At 37.9% G+C, this 15,505-nt stretch overlaps 1 protein-coding gene across 3 annotated transcripts in view; it reads right to left on the bottom strand.

Annotated features, from left to right (window-relative positions):
* The window catches only part of LOC131683510 (protein eva-1 homolog C), a 459,719-nt gene that overhangs the window by 78,101 nt on the left and 366,113 nt on the right, over positions 1–15,505 (bottom strand). For all 3 annotated transcript variants that reach the window (XM_058965544.1, XM_058965542.1, XM_058965545.1), the window contains exon 5: positions 852–990. In XM_058965544.1, the coding sequence (XP_058821527.1) occupies positions 852–990 (139 nt within the window). The remainder of the gene's footprint in view (positions 1–851; positions 991–15,505) is intronic.

Below are 15,505 nucleotides of genomic sequence, written 5' to 3'. Positions count from 1 at the left end.
AAAACCTCCTCATTAACACAAAAACTTTTGACTACTTCACCACTTAAAGATTATTTAAATCCATTGCCTGAAAGATATGAGGGTCATTGTTCAGTAGATTTTCTGTCCTTTACAGAGGAACTAAAAGACACAAAGTACACTACTTGAGTTAAAGGCTTTTAAAGACAAACAGGTCAAATACTGAAAAAAAAATCAATAATTGTAGCGGTTGAAATTGGATGCTATGTGTGGATCGATTTTGTCCCCAAATATGATCCACTATCACCCCTCGAGAGATTTTCAACCAAGAACCAATCGCGTCCTCTTTTTCTCTCTAATGAACTCGACGTTGTATACAAAATCTAATGATGCCTTCCAATTCAGCTTTAACAGCCACTTACTTAACTTTTTTGTTATTTTGCCAAATTTTAAACCCCACTGGGTGGTTATTTTTTAAATTGATAATACAAAAAATCCTTAAATACTCATGATGTATTAGAGACAAACGGACAATGCCTCACACTATGTCCCCTATAAGATATCATCAATTAAATTCTTTCGATTAATATGTTAGAGCTAACACATGATAATATTTCCTTAGAGGGGGCGTTTAACCCTATCTTCCCCTACTTTCTTTGTCAGTGCATTTTTTGTTGTAAACGGTATAATTTTTATTCCATGCAATTCCTGCATATTTACTGAAACTCGGTCAACTTTCCCCAATAACGAGAGAGAATAAAAAAAACTATTCAGCAGCCAACAGTATAATTTAAGTGTTATTGTCGCTTTCTTTCCCATTTACGAATTCGAATGCAGTGAGCCAAATCGAAACCGACTTTGAACGCTGAACAGAAAACCATATTCTTACTTACATGGTCTACACTTATAAGCTACCTCCACGAACTTCCGGTGACCCGGACAGGGATCTCCACCGAAAGTTTTTGGCGAGGCTAGGAATTTGCAGTGTCTCTTCTTTTGGCAAGCTTCCACCACCGTTTGTAGCAGAGAATACTGAAAAGAGAAAATAAGAAAAGGAACGTTTTCAGATAAAAGTGCTAATACTTGGCTATATCACTGTCACATTTTCAATGTGGTAAACAAACTGAATGGTGTTGGGAGACATCCTTAGCTTATTAAGCGAGTGAGTTACTCAGTAGGATTGTTTATTATGCATCACCAATAGAAGATAGCTGTAAAGTTTGTTGCCTTCAAGAGTGTGTCTTGCCAGCGAAATTTACAACCATTTTTATTCTTCTCATTTCTAATTAGATCTCTTCCCAAACCAGTGAATCCTCCTGCACAAGTGATAAGATTGAGCATATTCTCCTTATCTGGCCCTCGAACTAAGCAGGAGCAGGCTTCCAAGGAGTGAGGGCCATAATAAATCAAAGTGGAATAAAGTCCTCAAGACATTGTTGAAGAATCAGCCGGCATAAGGATCCTCTATATTCGAGCTTGGTTAACGCATTAAACTGGTAGCTTTAAACCATGATAATAAGTGCTATTCGTCCTGGCTTTCTACAAACGAGAACGCAACGATGGGTTTCAATTAATATTCATCGCGTCTAATTTATATCTTCAAGGGTTGAATTTATTGAATTCATTAAGATGGTTCAAAGATGTCTGTATCTCGCTAAAAACGATGAATGGCGCCAGTGGCAAACATACAGGCATGTCTTTGCTGTTACCTTTTGATATGTATGACAATGGGTTGCTTTGCTATTGTTTTATTTAACACGAAAACAGAAGACTACTTCAGAGATCTATCCAAAGTTTGAAAGTTACGAGTTTATGATTTGTAATTTGTAAACGGTTTCATTATTGTGAATTTATGTTGGCCATATTAGTTATTGATACGGTGTAGCACTATTGTGTTAATTACTCCTCCCACAATCGATATAATATGTATACATTTGTATCGTTTTGTTTTCTTCAAGAGGAAGTAAAATGCAACAACAAAGTAGGGCAGAAAATTGTGAAATGTTAGTGATGTAACGAACTCTCAAATTGGGTGTACCTAAATTTCCATCTTACCATTTGCACCAATGAGATGAACAAGGGTGGTAGGTCCTGCTCTAACCAACTGCTTCAAGAGTTAAAGGAATATGGTACCCTGTACACTAGGGTGTCGCTAGTGGAAGTCATAAACTTGAAGTAGTTTCGTTGACTTTGCTACAACACCTGTCTACCGGATTATTGTGACCATATGCTGTACGTTAGCTAGGAATCCACAGAAGCGAACGATTCCTTATACCACGAGAAGGAACAAACAAATCAATCCTGTGAATGTCAGGACAGTCAATATTGTTCGACAACATATCGAAAATGACCATTCTTTGCAAGAGATTGCGACGAGGCTCCAGCGTGAGCAAATCTAGCAACATGCATCTATTATTATACGCTGGAAGACGTATAGAGTCGTTTCAAGGCAGTTTTCTGAGAGCAAATTGTACAAAACTTCTCTGAACGCGCTCAGGCCGGTTGTATATTGTTGTATGCAGATGTGGAAAAAACCGGTTGAGTACCGGTATGGTAAACTAAATCTTCACACGTGTTCTCATTTTCTTTATACCGTGGGCGGTTTTGCTCTTGGTTGTGTTCAATCGAGGCAAGAGAACCAAACCGCTATTTCGTTTAGACTGCGGGTGCAGGGGTCATTGATGAATAAAAGAAAGATCAAAGGCCCTAGGTGACTTCCTTGAGGCACACCGGTCGGCGTTTGGAATGCACTTGAGCGTGTGGAGCCAATTCTAACGAAGGCGGATCGTTGTGAGAGGTAAGAATGCAGGTATCTGGTTACCCATCCAGGCAAACCTAGTCGCTCCAGCTTCAAAACAGTAATGTTGTGGGGCACTTTGTCGAATCAACGCCGGACAGAGCGCTCAAAACATCGGCATCATTTATATTATACCTTGGCAATGTTTCAAGGTACTGTTGCGATGGACAGGAGGGCTGGTAAACACATCTCTGAGGTGATCTGGAAAAGGTACCACCGATTCGGCTGCGGATTGTGAATTTTGTTTCGAAGATAGACATTTTGTGGTATATCCCCGGAAAGTTTTTTGCTATTTATAAACGTCCAGAATGTCGAGGGATTATTCGGAAGGCTACGATGAACTTGGTTCATATATTCGCCAAATGAACTACACTACCAGTCAAAATTTTTATTTCACCCTACAGTGTTATTGTAATATTCAAAAAGCTACGATTTTCTTCATTTATTGTTATTAATTATAATTATTATTATCTGTAATTATTTTTCGATCCATTTCTCTACGATGGACACATAAAATATATAGTTTTTTTCACTTTTCAATAATAAGATGATAATCTTCGAATTAGGTCAATTTGAATAGATATGTTTTCGACAGTTACGATTTTCAATTTTTGCTGCTTTCCAAAATTTATCTACTTACGGTTTAATAAGGAAAAATATAAAAAAAACAATTTGGAATATGATTTTTGAAGTGAGCTCTCGTAGCACTAAGATGTTACACGTATTATGTACTCGACGCATCAAAAGAATACAACCTCACATAACAAAATTATTGGTGATCTACGCGTCACTCAAAGGTGTCAAAACCCCTCCTACACTCTGATATAGTGAAGACGCACGTGCTTGACAAAGTCTACTGAGGAACCCACTCAATTATGTAAAAATTAAAAAAAAAACAAGTGAGCTTAAACTTTCGACTGGTAGTGTATTCTGAGCTGTTTCATATTGCAATTATAATCTGTTTTTTTTCGGACACTTTTTTAGGAACATTACGGCGGATAACCCCAATGCCGCAACTACCTGATCTAAATCATTTTCAACCAGCATCTCACGCGAATTGAGCGCACCAATGGCTTTTGAAACTTCATCGAAGTTGCATCGAGTAAAGTCAAAGTTGAGGTCGTCGTTAATTGTATGAAAATCACCATCACCGGAACGCATATCAAATCTTGTAACGAAGGGTTTATGGTGAGGATTTACCTTCAGTATAAATGTCCTACAACAAGTACATTGTCGCGCCTGTTAGCTTTGTCCAGAATGCTTTGGACTGCAGAGAAGTGAATTTTGTGCAAGTCAGGATCACTGTTTTGCCTTAGATTAATACAGCAAATATATAAAGAATCTACCTGGCAGTGAAACGCGTACGACAACTTGCTCCAAACATTCACATCCAGGTATTTTAGTATAGTCTCAGCTAGATGTTTCTTTATCGCTATAAGATCACCACCTCCGCGCCCTAGAAGAGTTGCGATCGCCTCGGTAGATTGCGTAGTTCGTTGTTAGCTCGGCGTTTAATACATCATCAAGTAGCCTGGTTTCGGTGAGAACGATAATGTTGCTGTCGTAGGTGGTGAGGGCAAGCAAGAAGACCTGCGTTTTTGTTCTCATTCCACGAGCGCTCTGGTAGTAGACGGTCAGGAAATCAGGTGTCGTTCGTGACGGTCACAGTGGTCCCAAAGAGCAAAAAGGGTTTTTTAGATTGCGACAAAGCAATAAGGTGTCTTCGAGAAAATTTCTTGGAATAGAACTCCCCTTCTTTCCGTCTTATCGGATCGATGGCTAATCCCCCAAATAGTGATTCACGAAATTTTTTTTCTTCAACAATTCAGATAGACAAATATTTACTTCAGCAAAGTAGTAGAGAGACTCCTTACATAAATTTTATCTAAAGACTTCAACTCTTTATCTTTTAAGCTTTTTGAGAAATGGAGCATTATTTGTGAAAGGCCCCTTAAAACAGTTTTTTCATCATAAGTTTTCTTCTAGATTTTTTTTCCATTCTAGAACATTGTTTGGACTATTAAACTGCATTACTTTGCCGAAGGCGGAAACTTGCTATCGCTAGTTTGTGTGGAGACATTCACGTTTTACATTTCTTATAAAAGAAATGTATAGAATTCGCTCAAACTTTCAAGATTTTTTCCGAGGCCCGGAGGGCCGAGTTTATATACCAATCGACTTAGCTCGACGATTTGGGACAATGTCTGTGTGTGTAAGTTACTCTCATTCGTGTTTTTCAGCAATGGCGGAACCGATCTTATCCAAACTAATTGCAAATGAAAGGCCTCTCACCCAGACAGAACGCTATTAATTTGTTTTTGATTCTGATTTTTAGTTCCTAAGATAAGGATGTTCAAATGTCCAAAAAAGGCACTTTTTGCGGTTTTGCCTTTCTCATATAGAAAGGTTATGCAATCACTCTGAAAAACGTCAACCTAATCCCGGCCCGGAGGGCCGAGTGTCATATCCCATTCGACTCAGTTCGTCGAGATCGGAAAAAGTCTGTATGTGTGTGTATGTGTGTATGTATATGTGTGTATGTGTGTGTATGTGTGTGTGTGTATGTATGTGCGTATGTGTCAAATAATGTCACTCATTTTTCTCAGAGATGGCTGGACCGATTTGCCCAAACTTAGTCTCAAATTTTTTATTTTTGATGCTAAATGTGTTCAAGGTGCATGAAACGTCGAGATTTGATTCAAACTCGAAAAAAAAATTTGACGACAATTCACTTTTTTGGATTTTGGCACATTTTTGCCTTTCTCATATAGAAAGGTTATGCAATCACTCTGAAAAACGTCAACCTAATCATGGCCAAATTTTTTTTTCGACTCGCATAAGGTTTCTGAATTTTAACAGGGGCGTAGTTGATGGTTTACGGAGAGGGGTTACACCCCCCCCCCTCTACTGTTCACTTCCCTCCTTTAAAAATCTCCTTAAATCACCCCTCAGACCACCACCCCATCCAGTCCTCATACCCCTCCCTTTCAACCCCATCATCTTTAAACCACCACTATATCACAAAGCATACCAATTTAAGCTGGGGAGTCGTTCGTTCATGGGACTTTCGCCCTCCTCACATACCCACTACCGCATGACAAAATGAGTTAGCAAGCAGATAACATTGATCTAATGCTGATTAGGCTAATGGAGTATGATATTTTTTTGTTTCAAGTGTTTCACCGTCGACACGTAGCTCATCAAGTTCGTGGCTGGCATGCCATTGTGTATAAGAGCAGTGTACTAAGAATGTAATGGACATTCCCACAATTATGTTGAACATAAAAAGCCTCCGTGCCATAGTTTAGAGAAATGAGAAAGGCACAATTGCACCGCTAGGTGGATTAAAACAGGTTTTTGAAGTTACTGTCGAAATTAACAACACAGATTAGCATTTTATATATTTTCGGAATACGAATACCTTTTGAACGAACTATAGTTTGTTGAAATCGGACTATCAGCGAAGGAAATAATACCAAAAACATGAAATTGACTATTACCGTCAAAACGGCTAAGTTGAGGTCAATACCATCTTCGGAGAAGTTATTGTATTTAAGAAGCTCTTTCTTTTGACATTATGTTTTCACCGATAAATCCCTCTATAAGTGAAATATTTCGTTAATTTTCTTTTAAGTGATTATATTTAGATAATGTCTTCTGTAAATTTATAGCTCTTTCTTTTGCGAACAACTTTGCTGAAGACACCAAGAGTCTGTCTTGTATGCTTTAAAAGTTATAGCATGTTATTTATCGTTCAATGTAGTAATGATCCGTTTTATTTAATATATTAGCCAAATTTTATTTCGATAAAACGGAAAAGGATGATATTAGGACATATTTTGTACTCCATTTTCTACCTACCACCGCTTGGATCAAGCACCAAACAATTTCAAGTTGTCGGATTCTGTCTTGATTACTTATCAATGTGCAATCTTTCAGCCAATTTCCTAACTTATGACCCTTTGATCGACTTAAAATATATCTCGGAAATCGAGAACCGAAGCAAATGACTTCAAGTGGAAACAAAGATATTATAAGCTCGACCACAAGAAAATTCTTCGAATATTGTCTACATGAGGATTATTTTTGGGGATATCTTTTTTTCTATTGCATCGAATTACACCAACTACACCATTTTTAATAGTTTGTTAAAAGAATAATGTCACGGTTTCTTTCAAAATTTAACGAACCTTCTCCCATTCGTTCTTTTTTTTGGGTAGTTTATGTTCAAAAAGTATCTCAAATTAATAGGTACAATGAAGGAGTGGACTGCTTTGGGAGACAAAAAGAGACTTATTTTCGTGATTTTTTGAAAGGGAAAGAAACATCCTAACTTTTTGAAAATTCATGTATACTCGTACACACATACTGGAAAAGTGCAGTTGATAGTTACCTTCTGTTTGTTTTTCTGTACCCGTTTTTTTGCACGGTCTTCTAGAAATTATATTTTTCGAGTAAATTTTTGATACTGAAGTGCCACCGAAATGGTTACAATGTTTGTTCAGTCTATCTTCTGACCTTAAAGCAGAAGAAAAAAGGTTATATGCACCAGTGAAGCAAGCCAGTCTTTTGTTCTACATCAGTGCAAAAACAATATTACATCGTTGGTCGCGGCTGCGGGGTGAAATGAGTCTACCAAATGAAACACAGGTACTCATGCTACGAGATAACACGATTTCGATCGACTTTATTAAAACTCGTGCTAAACCCACAGTTTGGGAAGCGAAACAGGTAGTTTAAGTTTAAATGGAGTATAATATCCTTGAAGTTTCGTACATTCAGCTACACCACGTCAAAAACCGTGTTTTAATCACGTTAAGAAGTTTAGCACAGGCAGAAAACTTCATTACAAAGAACAACATGCAACACGAGGTCGAATTTAATAACACCAGATTCAAGATCCACGTGCATATAGAAAACGACATGTTGGACATGCGCATCCATGATTTGGCGCGGTGCACTAGTGAACTTTACATCAAACGAATGTCGCAATACGGAGAAGTGCAATCTATTACGAATGACACTTGGAGAAATCTTTTCGCTGGCATTCCCAACGGCGTTCGTATTGTGAGGATGCGAGGGACTAAACCGATACCTTCTTACATGAATTTCTAGTCAAAACTCATCTACTACAGTCAACTCTAACAAGCAGCCACCGACACTCACAGATAAATCAAAAACAACGATCCAATTAACCAATAATACAGGTCGTTGGACCACGACAACTGCTGCAACCCAACAACTAGCATCACCAATAAAGAAGCAATTTGCTTCAAGCAAAAACCGATGAAGACGGATTTACAGCAGTGACCCGTAAGAACAATAAACAAAACAGAAACTCTGATCGTCAACAGCAAGAAAGCAGTACCGATGATGACATGGACGGGAATGATAACGCGAGAGAAGGCAGACTGAATAACCCCCAAGCGGCTTCACCGCCAAGGAAAAGGATCTCAACACGTAGCAGCAAGCTGCGTTAACAGGATCTGGCAGACAGGCATACTTAGTATTTTTTTATTTTTACTTGTTGTAAAAACTTAAAAGATCCAGGGCTCAGTTGTAGTAACGCATTGAGCCGTATCAAATAAACCTCTAGAAAAAAAATATTTGCTAAAATTGTAAAAAAATATATATTTATATTGTATATTGCTGTGATATATTCTTCGTTTTATCTATCGCCATAAGTTAAAAAACTCGATTTTTTCGATCTTGTATAGCAGGTCACATCGTTAAGGGTTTATATATGTAGCGGATCAACAAATATTAGAAAATTGCATTAAAAAATGAAATCCTACGTACGTCGCTGGAGACAGCAATTTCGGATACACTGTGAATATTTCAGAACGATAAAACAATATTTGTTTGTTTTATATTTTCGGCCACCGCAAAAAATGTGGTTTAGAGAATAACACAATGAAAGTGAGGCAAATGATTACAAATTAGATTCTTTTAAATATTTCACTTTTATTAATAAGAGTGTGAATATTTCAATTGGTCCAGCATAAACAAACAAATAAATAAATAAATGAATAAATAAATAAATAAATAAATAAATAAATAAATAAATAAATAAATAAATAAATAAATAAATAAATAAATAAATAAATAAATAAATAAATAAATAAATAAATAAATAAATAAATAAATAAATAAATAAATAAATAAATAAATAAATAAATAAATAAATAAATAAATAAATAAATAAATAAATAAATAAATAAATAAATAAATAAATAAATAAATAAATAAATAAATAAATAAATAAATAAATAAATAAATAAATAAATAAATAAATAAATAAATAAATAAATTAATAAATAAATAAATAAATAAATAAATAAATGAATTAATAAATAATCAAAACATAAAATAAATCGAATATTATTTTTAAGTGCCCTTTGGTATTTGAGATCATGAGCGTTTGTTCGATGTTGAGTTTTTTTTTCAATTTTCTACTAATCCCTAATAGGTGCCATATATCTTGTGTACGATACATATTAAAACGACGTTTATGTATCATTTTCCATACAACTGCATATCTAGAGTGAACCGAACATGATATTACATTGGATACGGTTATACTAGAGCAACCATATTTATCAAGGTCGACAATAATTACCTAGTCCAGGGACGCCAATTAAGTCAAAACTGAGCTTTTGGTATTTACTTTATGGGGTGGCCGTTGTTAGTTCACTAGTTTTAAGTGTATGAACATGACACAAGTTGCATAGTCCATTAGGTTGTTTACATCCACCGTCTTGCGTGGCCACCAGTTTGTGTCCCTAGGTGCTTTGTTGGCTGAGTCCGTACAATATTTTGTCACCCAACATGGCAAACCCAGCACCAAGCATATAGAACGACCCCTTACATGCTGGTCTGAGCATGAATACCTGCAGTACAAATCCCATACAGTGTGTATGAAGAAAATATTTGTTTTTCAATTAGCTTTCCTTGGCTAATTTCGACCAAACGACTTTGAGGGAAAATTTTCAGTACAGTTCGGTTGTCAAAACTGCCTGTTGCAACCATGGCAATGGAAAGTAAGTGCTTACACTATCGCATACTGCATAGGGTAGATGCTCCTGATTTCATATTAGTCCAGCTGTTCAACTAACTCATTGGAAGCCGCTCGCTAGACGGGTAATTACTACCTTTAATAATACTACGCATCAGAGATCATTTGCCCTAATACGACTTACTTGGATTGACGAAGTTGTACACCTTTTCGCAGACACTCATCTCACTTAGTACTAACGGTCTTTAGGTGCTCGTGAAACCGTGATGTTGCCGTTTTCATTAAAAACACGCGTAGTACAGCGTGAACTAATTTAATCCATTTTAGCATATCTTATGGTCAGATTAAAGAGATGATACACAATTTAATTTTACGTTACCAATGTACATGGATTCAAAAATGATATTAAACTTTCTCATCGCACTGCTCTACCTCCCTTTGGCGTTGAAAATCAATTATGTTTGACGCAATGATCGGCTTTAACCGCGGATTATTTGCCAAAGGGAAGATCAAATCCGGCATCACCGAATCGTGGTGCCGTCTTTTAATTGGAATTAATCCTTTTATCGCACAAAGCAAACGTAGTAAACCTGACCGACATAAAAGGGTGCCGTGGTTGTGTTCAGAACTTGATAAATAATTATGCAAATGTCCGTGATTAAATCTCATTCATCGCCATTATCACTGACCAACAGTTTTCGTTTTTCCAGCAGCCAGCTTTCCACCCTCGAGTGGCAGTGGTAGTGAAATACACGGCTGCAGACAGTCAAGACTCGTTTAGAACAAAATGAAAATCTTCCCATACAGTTTTTAATTGAGTGACGAAAAGCTTTGTTTTCTTTCGAATACAACAATCAACACTTTTTGAGTCTTGACTGTACAATACAAAAATAGTTATCTCAAACCAAACAGATTCAGTGTCAGCACAAATGGGAAAACGATGCATGTTTGTGTGTTGTGTAAAGTAGAAAATGAACAATATCCCAACGGAGTAGGTATGGGAAACGCATGGCTTTTCCCCCATCATCCGAAGCATGAGAAGCACTATAAAGCTCTGCATTGTTTCTGCAGGATTATCTGAGCTATTGTTTAACCTGCTAAAATAACTTTCCCTTGTGTTTGCCTAATGGATAGAATCAGATTCATTCAATTTCGCGATTATCGGGTTGGTGGTGTTTTAGAGTACGTTTGTGTGTGCTGCAGAACAAAGAACTGTTTTCCTCACTTCGAACCAGCTGAACCAGTGAGCATAATTGCGCCTTTGTTCAAGTGTTTGCGAGTGTTGGTAATCTTTTCTGCAAACAATTTCCGCAAGCTTGTCTGTTCGCATGTTTTGATTATTGCAACGCAAACCCTCTGACATGAATATAGCCAGTCGCATTTATTTGACCCATAGCTAAAACTGCTGTAAACAAAATTGTTCCGCAGGAAGCATAATTAATAATATTCTACCGAAAGAACTAGATTCAATTTAATGATCAGAAAAGTAGGTGGGGTACAAAGGATCCGTCAGTAAGAGTATAATGGAACATTAAAGCATTTCCTTCGAGCTAGGATTGTCACCTTTGGCGAGGCTTTGACCTGTAGATTTCTACTGAGCTGAAGGTAGGCTTCAAGAGAAACACGAGCATTAGAGTGTCAAAAATGACCCCCATCGGCTCACGCTTGAGTCGCTTCCTAGTCCCACTAGGAGTATTTACTCCAAATTTGAAGCAAATCGGACAAGTCTAGCTACCGGACCAACGTGCTTAAAGTTTGCATGGGATTTTTGGACAATTTACATAGAGAAAAGTCACTAGAGCGCATTTTCATCACTTGGTGGCACTGTATGCATCACTGCATGAAGCAAGTGAAAATAAGAGAGGTAATTGACTTCATTGCCGAAGACTGCAAGTCGATCCGGCTTTGCTAGAAAAAATTATTAAATGTGTATCAGTACTGTGGTACTAGTACATTTTTTTGAGAAATAATGGTCAGGTTTAGAATAATTTTAGTACAGTATACTAGTTTTGTTTTGGATAATTATTAGTGAATAGGTAGTTCTACCTGCTAACACATAGAGTGTACCAACACCAATTTTTCAACTAAGAGTTCAGTGTATTTTCACAGATTAGTTGTTTGTATCGATCGCTCCAGTTATTTCGAATATTTGACGTGATTTGTGCCGTTAAATCGTCGTTAATCGCATCAATCAGCTTAAAATTTTAAATCGAAAAGCTCGACCTAGAGCTGGTAGAAAGTAACTATGAGTTACGTAAGTCATGCGACTCTCCCGTTAATGGAATTGAGTAAATTGCTTGCCGCGGCCATTGTGGATCGGTTTTCCACTGTATGTGTATACCTGGTATGGTACCTAGTCCAGCTGCATTGCATACAACCAACGACATCTCATCTCTTCGGTCACCGGGACGCATACATAGACAAGTATAATGCATCTGTGAGCTCTTCCTTACCTCAAAGCCCTGCAATTTCCAGCCTTGGTCAACGACGGGATAAGCTGCTATTATACTACCAAAACGTTGGTGGTATCAATTCAACCGTTGAGGAATATCGCCTTGCATTCTCAGACAAATGTTTTGACATTATCGTCTTCGTTGAAACGTGGTTAAACGATGACACGTTTTCTAGTCAGGTGTTCAGTACTGGATATGAGCTTTTTCGTCGCGACTGGAAGCATAGAAATAGCCGAAAATCTGCTCGAGCAGGTCTGAACGATAATCGAGCTTGGTGACCGTAAGTTGTACTGGTGAACGTTGTACGTCCCACCCGACCGACTCCGTGCCATCGAATATGTTGACGCACACTGCAGCTCAGTTTTAACCATCCTCGAAGATGCTAAATCGGTTGATGAGATCATCGTATTAAAAGATTTAAATGTCCTCTGTATTTAGTGGAAATCAATGTAGAACGCTTACCACCGTCAGGGTATTTATTTGTGATTAGTCGAGGGATCTCCAGCGATCTGCGATTCCACGACAATCTCTTCAAAATTTTACCAGTCGATTCAAAACCTCACGTCGAATAAGTAAACGAAACAAGAAATCCCAGAATTGGTCTTTTAAAGGAAGAATCCCAGCTAGTACTTCAAGACACATCTTATGGGTCGGATATATACAACCTAAGGCGATTCGTAATAAACGATACTGTATTCTTTCAAACTTAGTAATGTAAATGTTTCCAGCTAAATGGAAACGGAAGCACCCATATTCAGTAACGTTATTTGATACAATTATATCGGATAATCAAGATCTATTGATTGTTCGAAGAAAATTTATCTTTTGTTGTCATTTTATCAGATATCTACTGTGGCTTCCCCATGTGCCTTCAGAGTCGAACCAAACCCTGAGTTATTTTGGTAGATCGACCTTCTACCAACCAACTGACGCTGAAGCTGAGCTAGATAACGCTTATTCGAAAAACCAATCAACTCTGTTTTCTCCGTCGAGAAATCGGTGCCCAGCTTCAAAATCCAAGTTGATAGATTATCTGAGTTCTGAGAGTATCTGATAACAAGCCGTTCGTCTCAACTCAGTTGTACAAGTTATGGTCGGGGGCTGTTTCTGGTTTTGGAATAGTGATAACTTTCACTTGTTTTTCATGTCATGTCCTGGTTTTCACTGACTGTCCTGGTGTCCTGGGAAGTCGAGGCAAAAGCTTGATTTGTCCTGGTTTTTCTCCTGTAAGCCTAATAACAGGTGTTCAATAAAAATGAAAGTTTTTTCAGTCACGTAGTTGAAAAACAAAAACAAAATCTTCATCGAATTCAGAATTTTTTATTGATAATTTTAATGTTTATTCTTCAAAAAACGTCAATCAATATTGGAGAAGGGGCCTTGTCAGCCGTACGACGCATCTTAGTCGCGATGCTCTCACAAGAGCACTGAGACGGCACTGACGTCCTTTTCCGGATATAATTCCGGATCCTGGTGGTCAACTGCTTCGTATCCTTGACTCGCCAATTATTTTTATACACTATAGCACTGAGGGAGCCGAAAAAACCCCAAATGGGGCAAGTTAGTCGGGTTTCTTTCTTTCGGTACGTACGGTATCTGTTTCTGCTCAGCGTTTCTTGGCGTAATGGGAAGACGTCTTGTCCGGCCAGAAGACGTATTTCCCAACCGTATGATGCTCCTTTAAGAACGGCTGAAGAATTTTCTCAAGACACCCCTCTTGGGGACCGTACACTAATTACGTAAGGCATTTTTAGAACATTCCAACCTCCCCCTCCCCCCAGATAAGAATTCGTAAGATTTTGACGAACTCCCCCTCCCCCCTACATAAGATCTTATCATGATTTTCGTAATTAAAAAATCATATCGTTAATTCATTAAATAAGATAGCGAAAACGATACTTATAGAATTATTTCAAGAAAACTCATGACAAAATTTAACTGCATTCATCTGTAGTAATTTTATTTTCATCCTAGTAGAACAACTATTGGGTGATATTTAGAAAAGCCAATCTGGTCCATATAATCGGCTTCGCTATATTCCACTTCCTTTGAATCTATTTTCTTGTCATACAGAGCTCAAAAGAATTTATAACCTGTTCTGGCATGAATTTATTCTGAGCTCCAACTGTTACGATTATCGTACGCATAGCTCCAACATCTTCGAATTTTCTTGAAGTAAAATACAGTTCACACTCTGGAAATATTCGGCCCACAAGCTCTGTCACCGGTTTGAACAAAAAGTATGAATAGAAGGATATTGGACCATCAACACGAAGAGTGTTCTTATCTTGTAAGGCATACTGTGACCCCAGTTCCCGAACAGAACAATGTGCCACCAACCGTCAAGAAATTGATGTAACTGCTCTAACACCATCGACAATTAAGACGCTCCTCACGATGGCAACAATAAACAAAATTACATAATTAATTTAACAATCATATCTTGCTGTTGCAAAACACTTCAATTCCAGGTCCACCCTTCTTTGGCCATGATGTACAATATGTGCTAATTTTGTTTGATATAGAAAATGTTCATGGCATATATAATAAATAATTCTTGTGTAAAGAATATTTTTCTTATTGATTTCATTTTCATACTTTTTTATGACATTACGTAAGAAAGAACAAACCCTCCCTCCCCCTCAGATAAGAATTTGTAAGATATTTTGAAACTCCCCCTCCCCCCATATGCCCTTACGTAATTAGTGTATGGCCCCTTGGTACACTTGTTGATTAATGGCCAGACCGCTCGGCTTGAACCATGGTTTTGAAATCCCTCTGTCTGATATGGCGATGTACAGCATAACATTTCTTTTAAATTTATGCTTAAACTTATATTTTACTTAGGGTGTGAGGCCGACTTGCCGCTGGAATAGTAGCTGTCATTTCCTGGAATGTGGGTGTTCGAGAGCAGCACGAACGACGTCTCGCGGTAGTTGTTCGTCATCCACCGGCACTGCGATTTCACGATCGCTATCTGCTCGTCCGTGTCATCGGGGGACCGAGTCTTCTTCCGACAGATGATGTCCTCAATCTTGAGGGCTCGGTGATTCACGCAAACTCGTTTCGTCCTTGTTGTGGAACAGCTTTTTCAACGCTTCCTTCTTCTTCTTCGTCATTATCTTCGCCGGCGGCCGCTACCGGCCTTCTGATCCGCGCTCAGGGATGGCAGGATCTGGTAAACTGTACTCACGGGCACGTTTTCGTCTCGAAAGTGGTCTACCGTAAATTTTTTTCCACGATGGCCAAGTGTTTCGTAAAACCGCACAACACGCTAGCGGA

This window comes from Topomyia yanbarensis, chromosome 2, assembly GCF_030247195.1.
Source record: "Topomyia yanbarensis strain Yona2022 chromosome 2, ASM3024719v1, whole genome shotgun sequence".
Lineage (NCBI taxonomy): Eukaryota > Metazoa > Arthropoda > Insecta > Diptera > Culicidae > Topomyia > Topomyia yanbarensis.
This window is presented reverse-complemented; position numbering and strand designations above follow the sequence as displayed.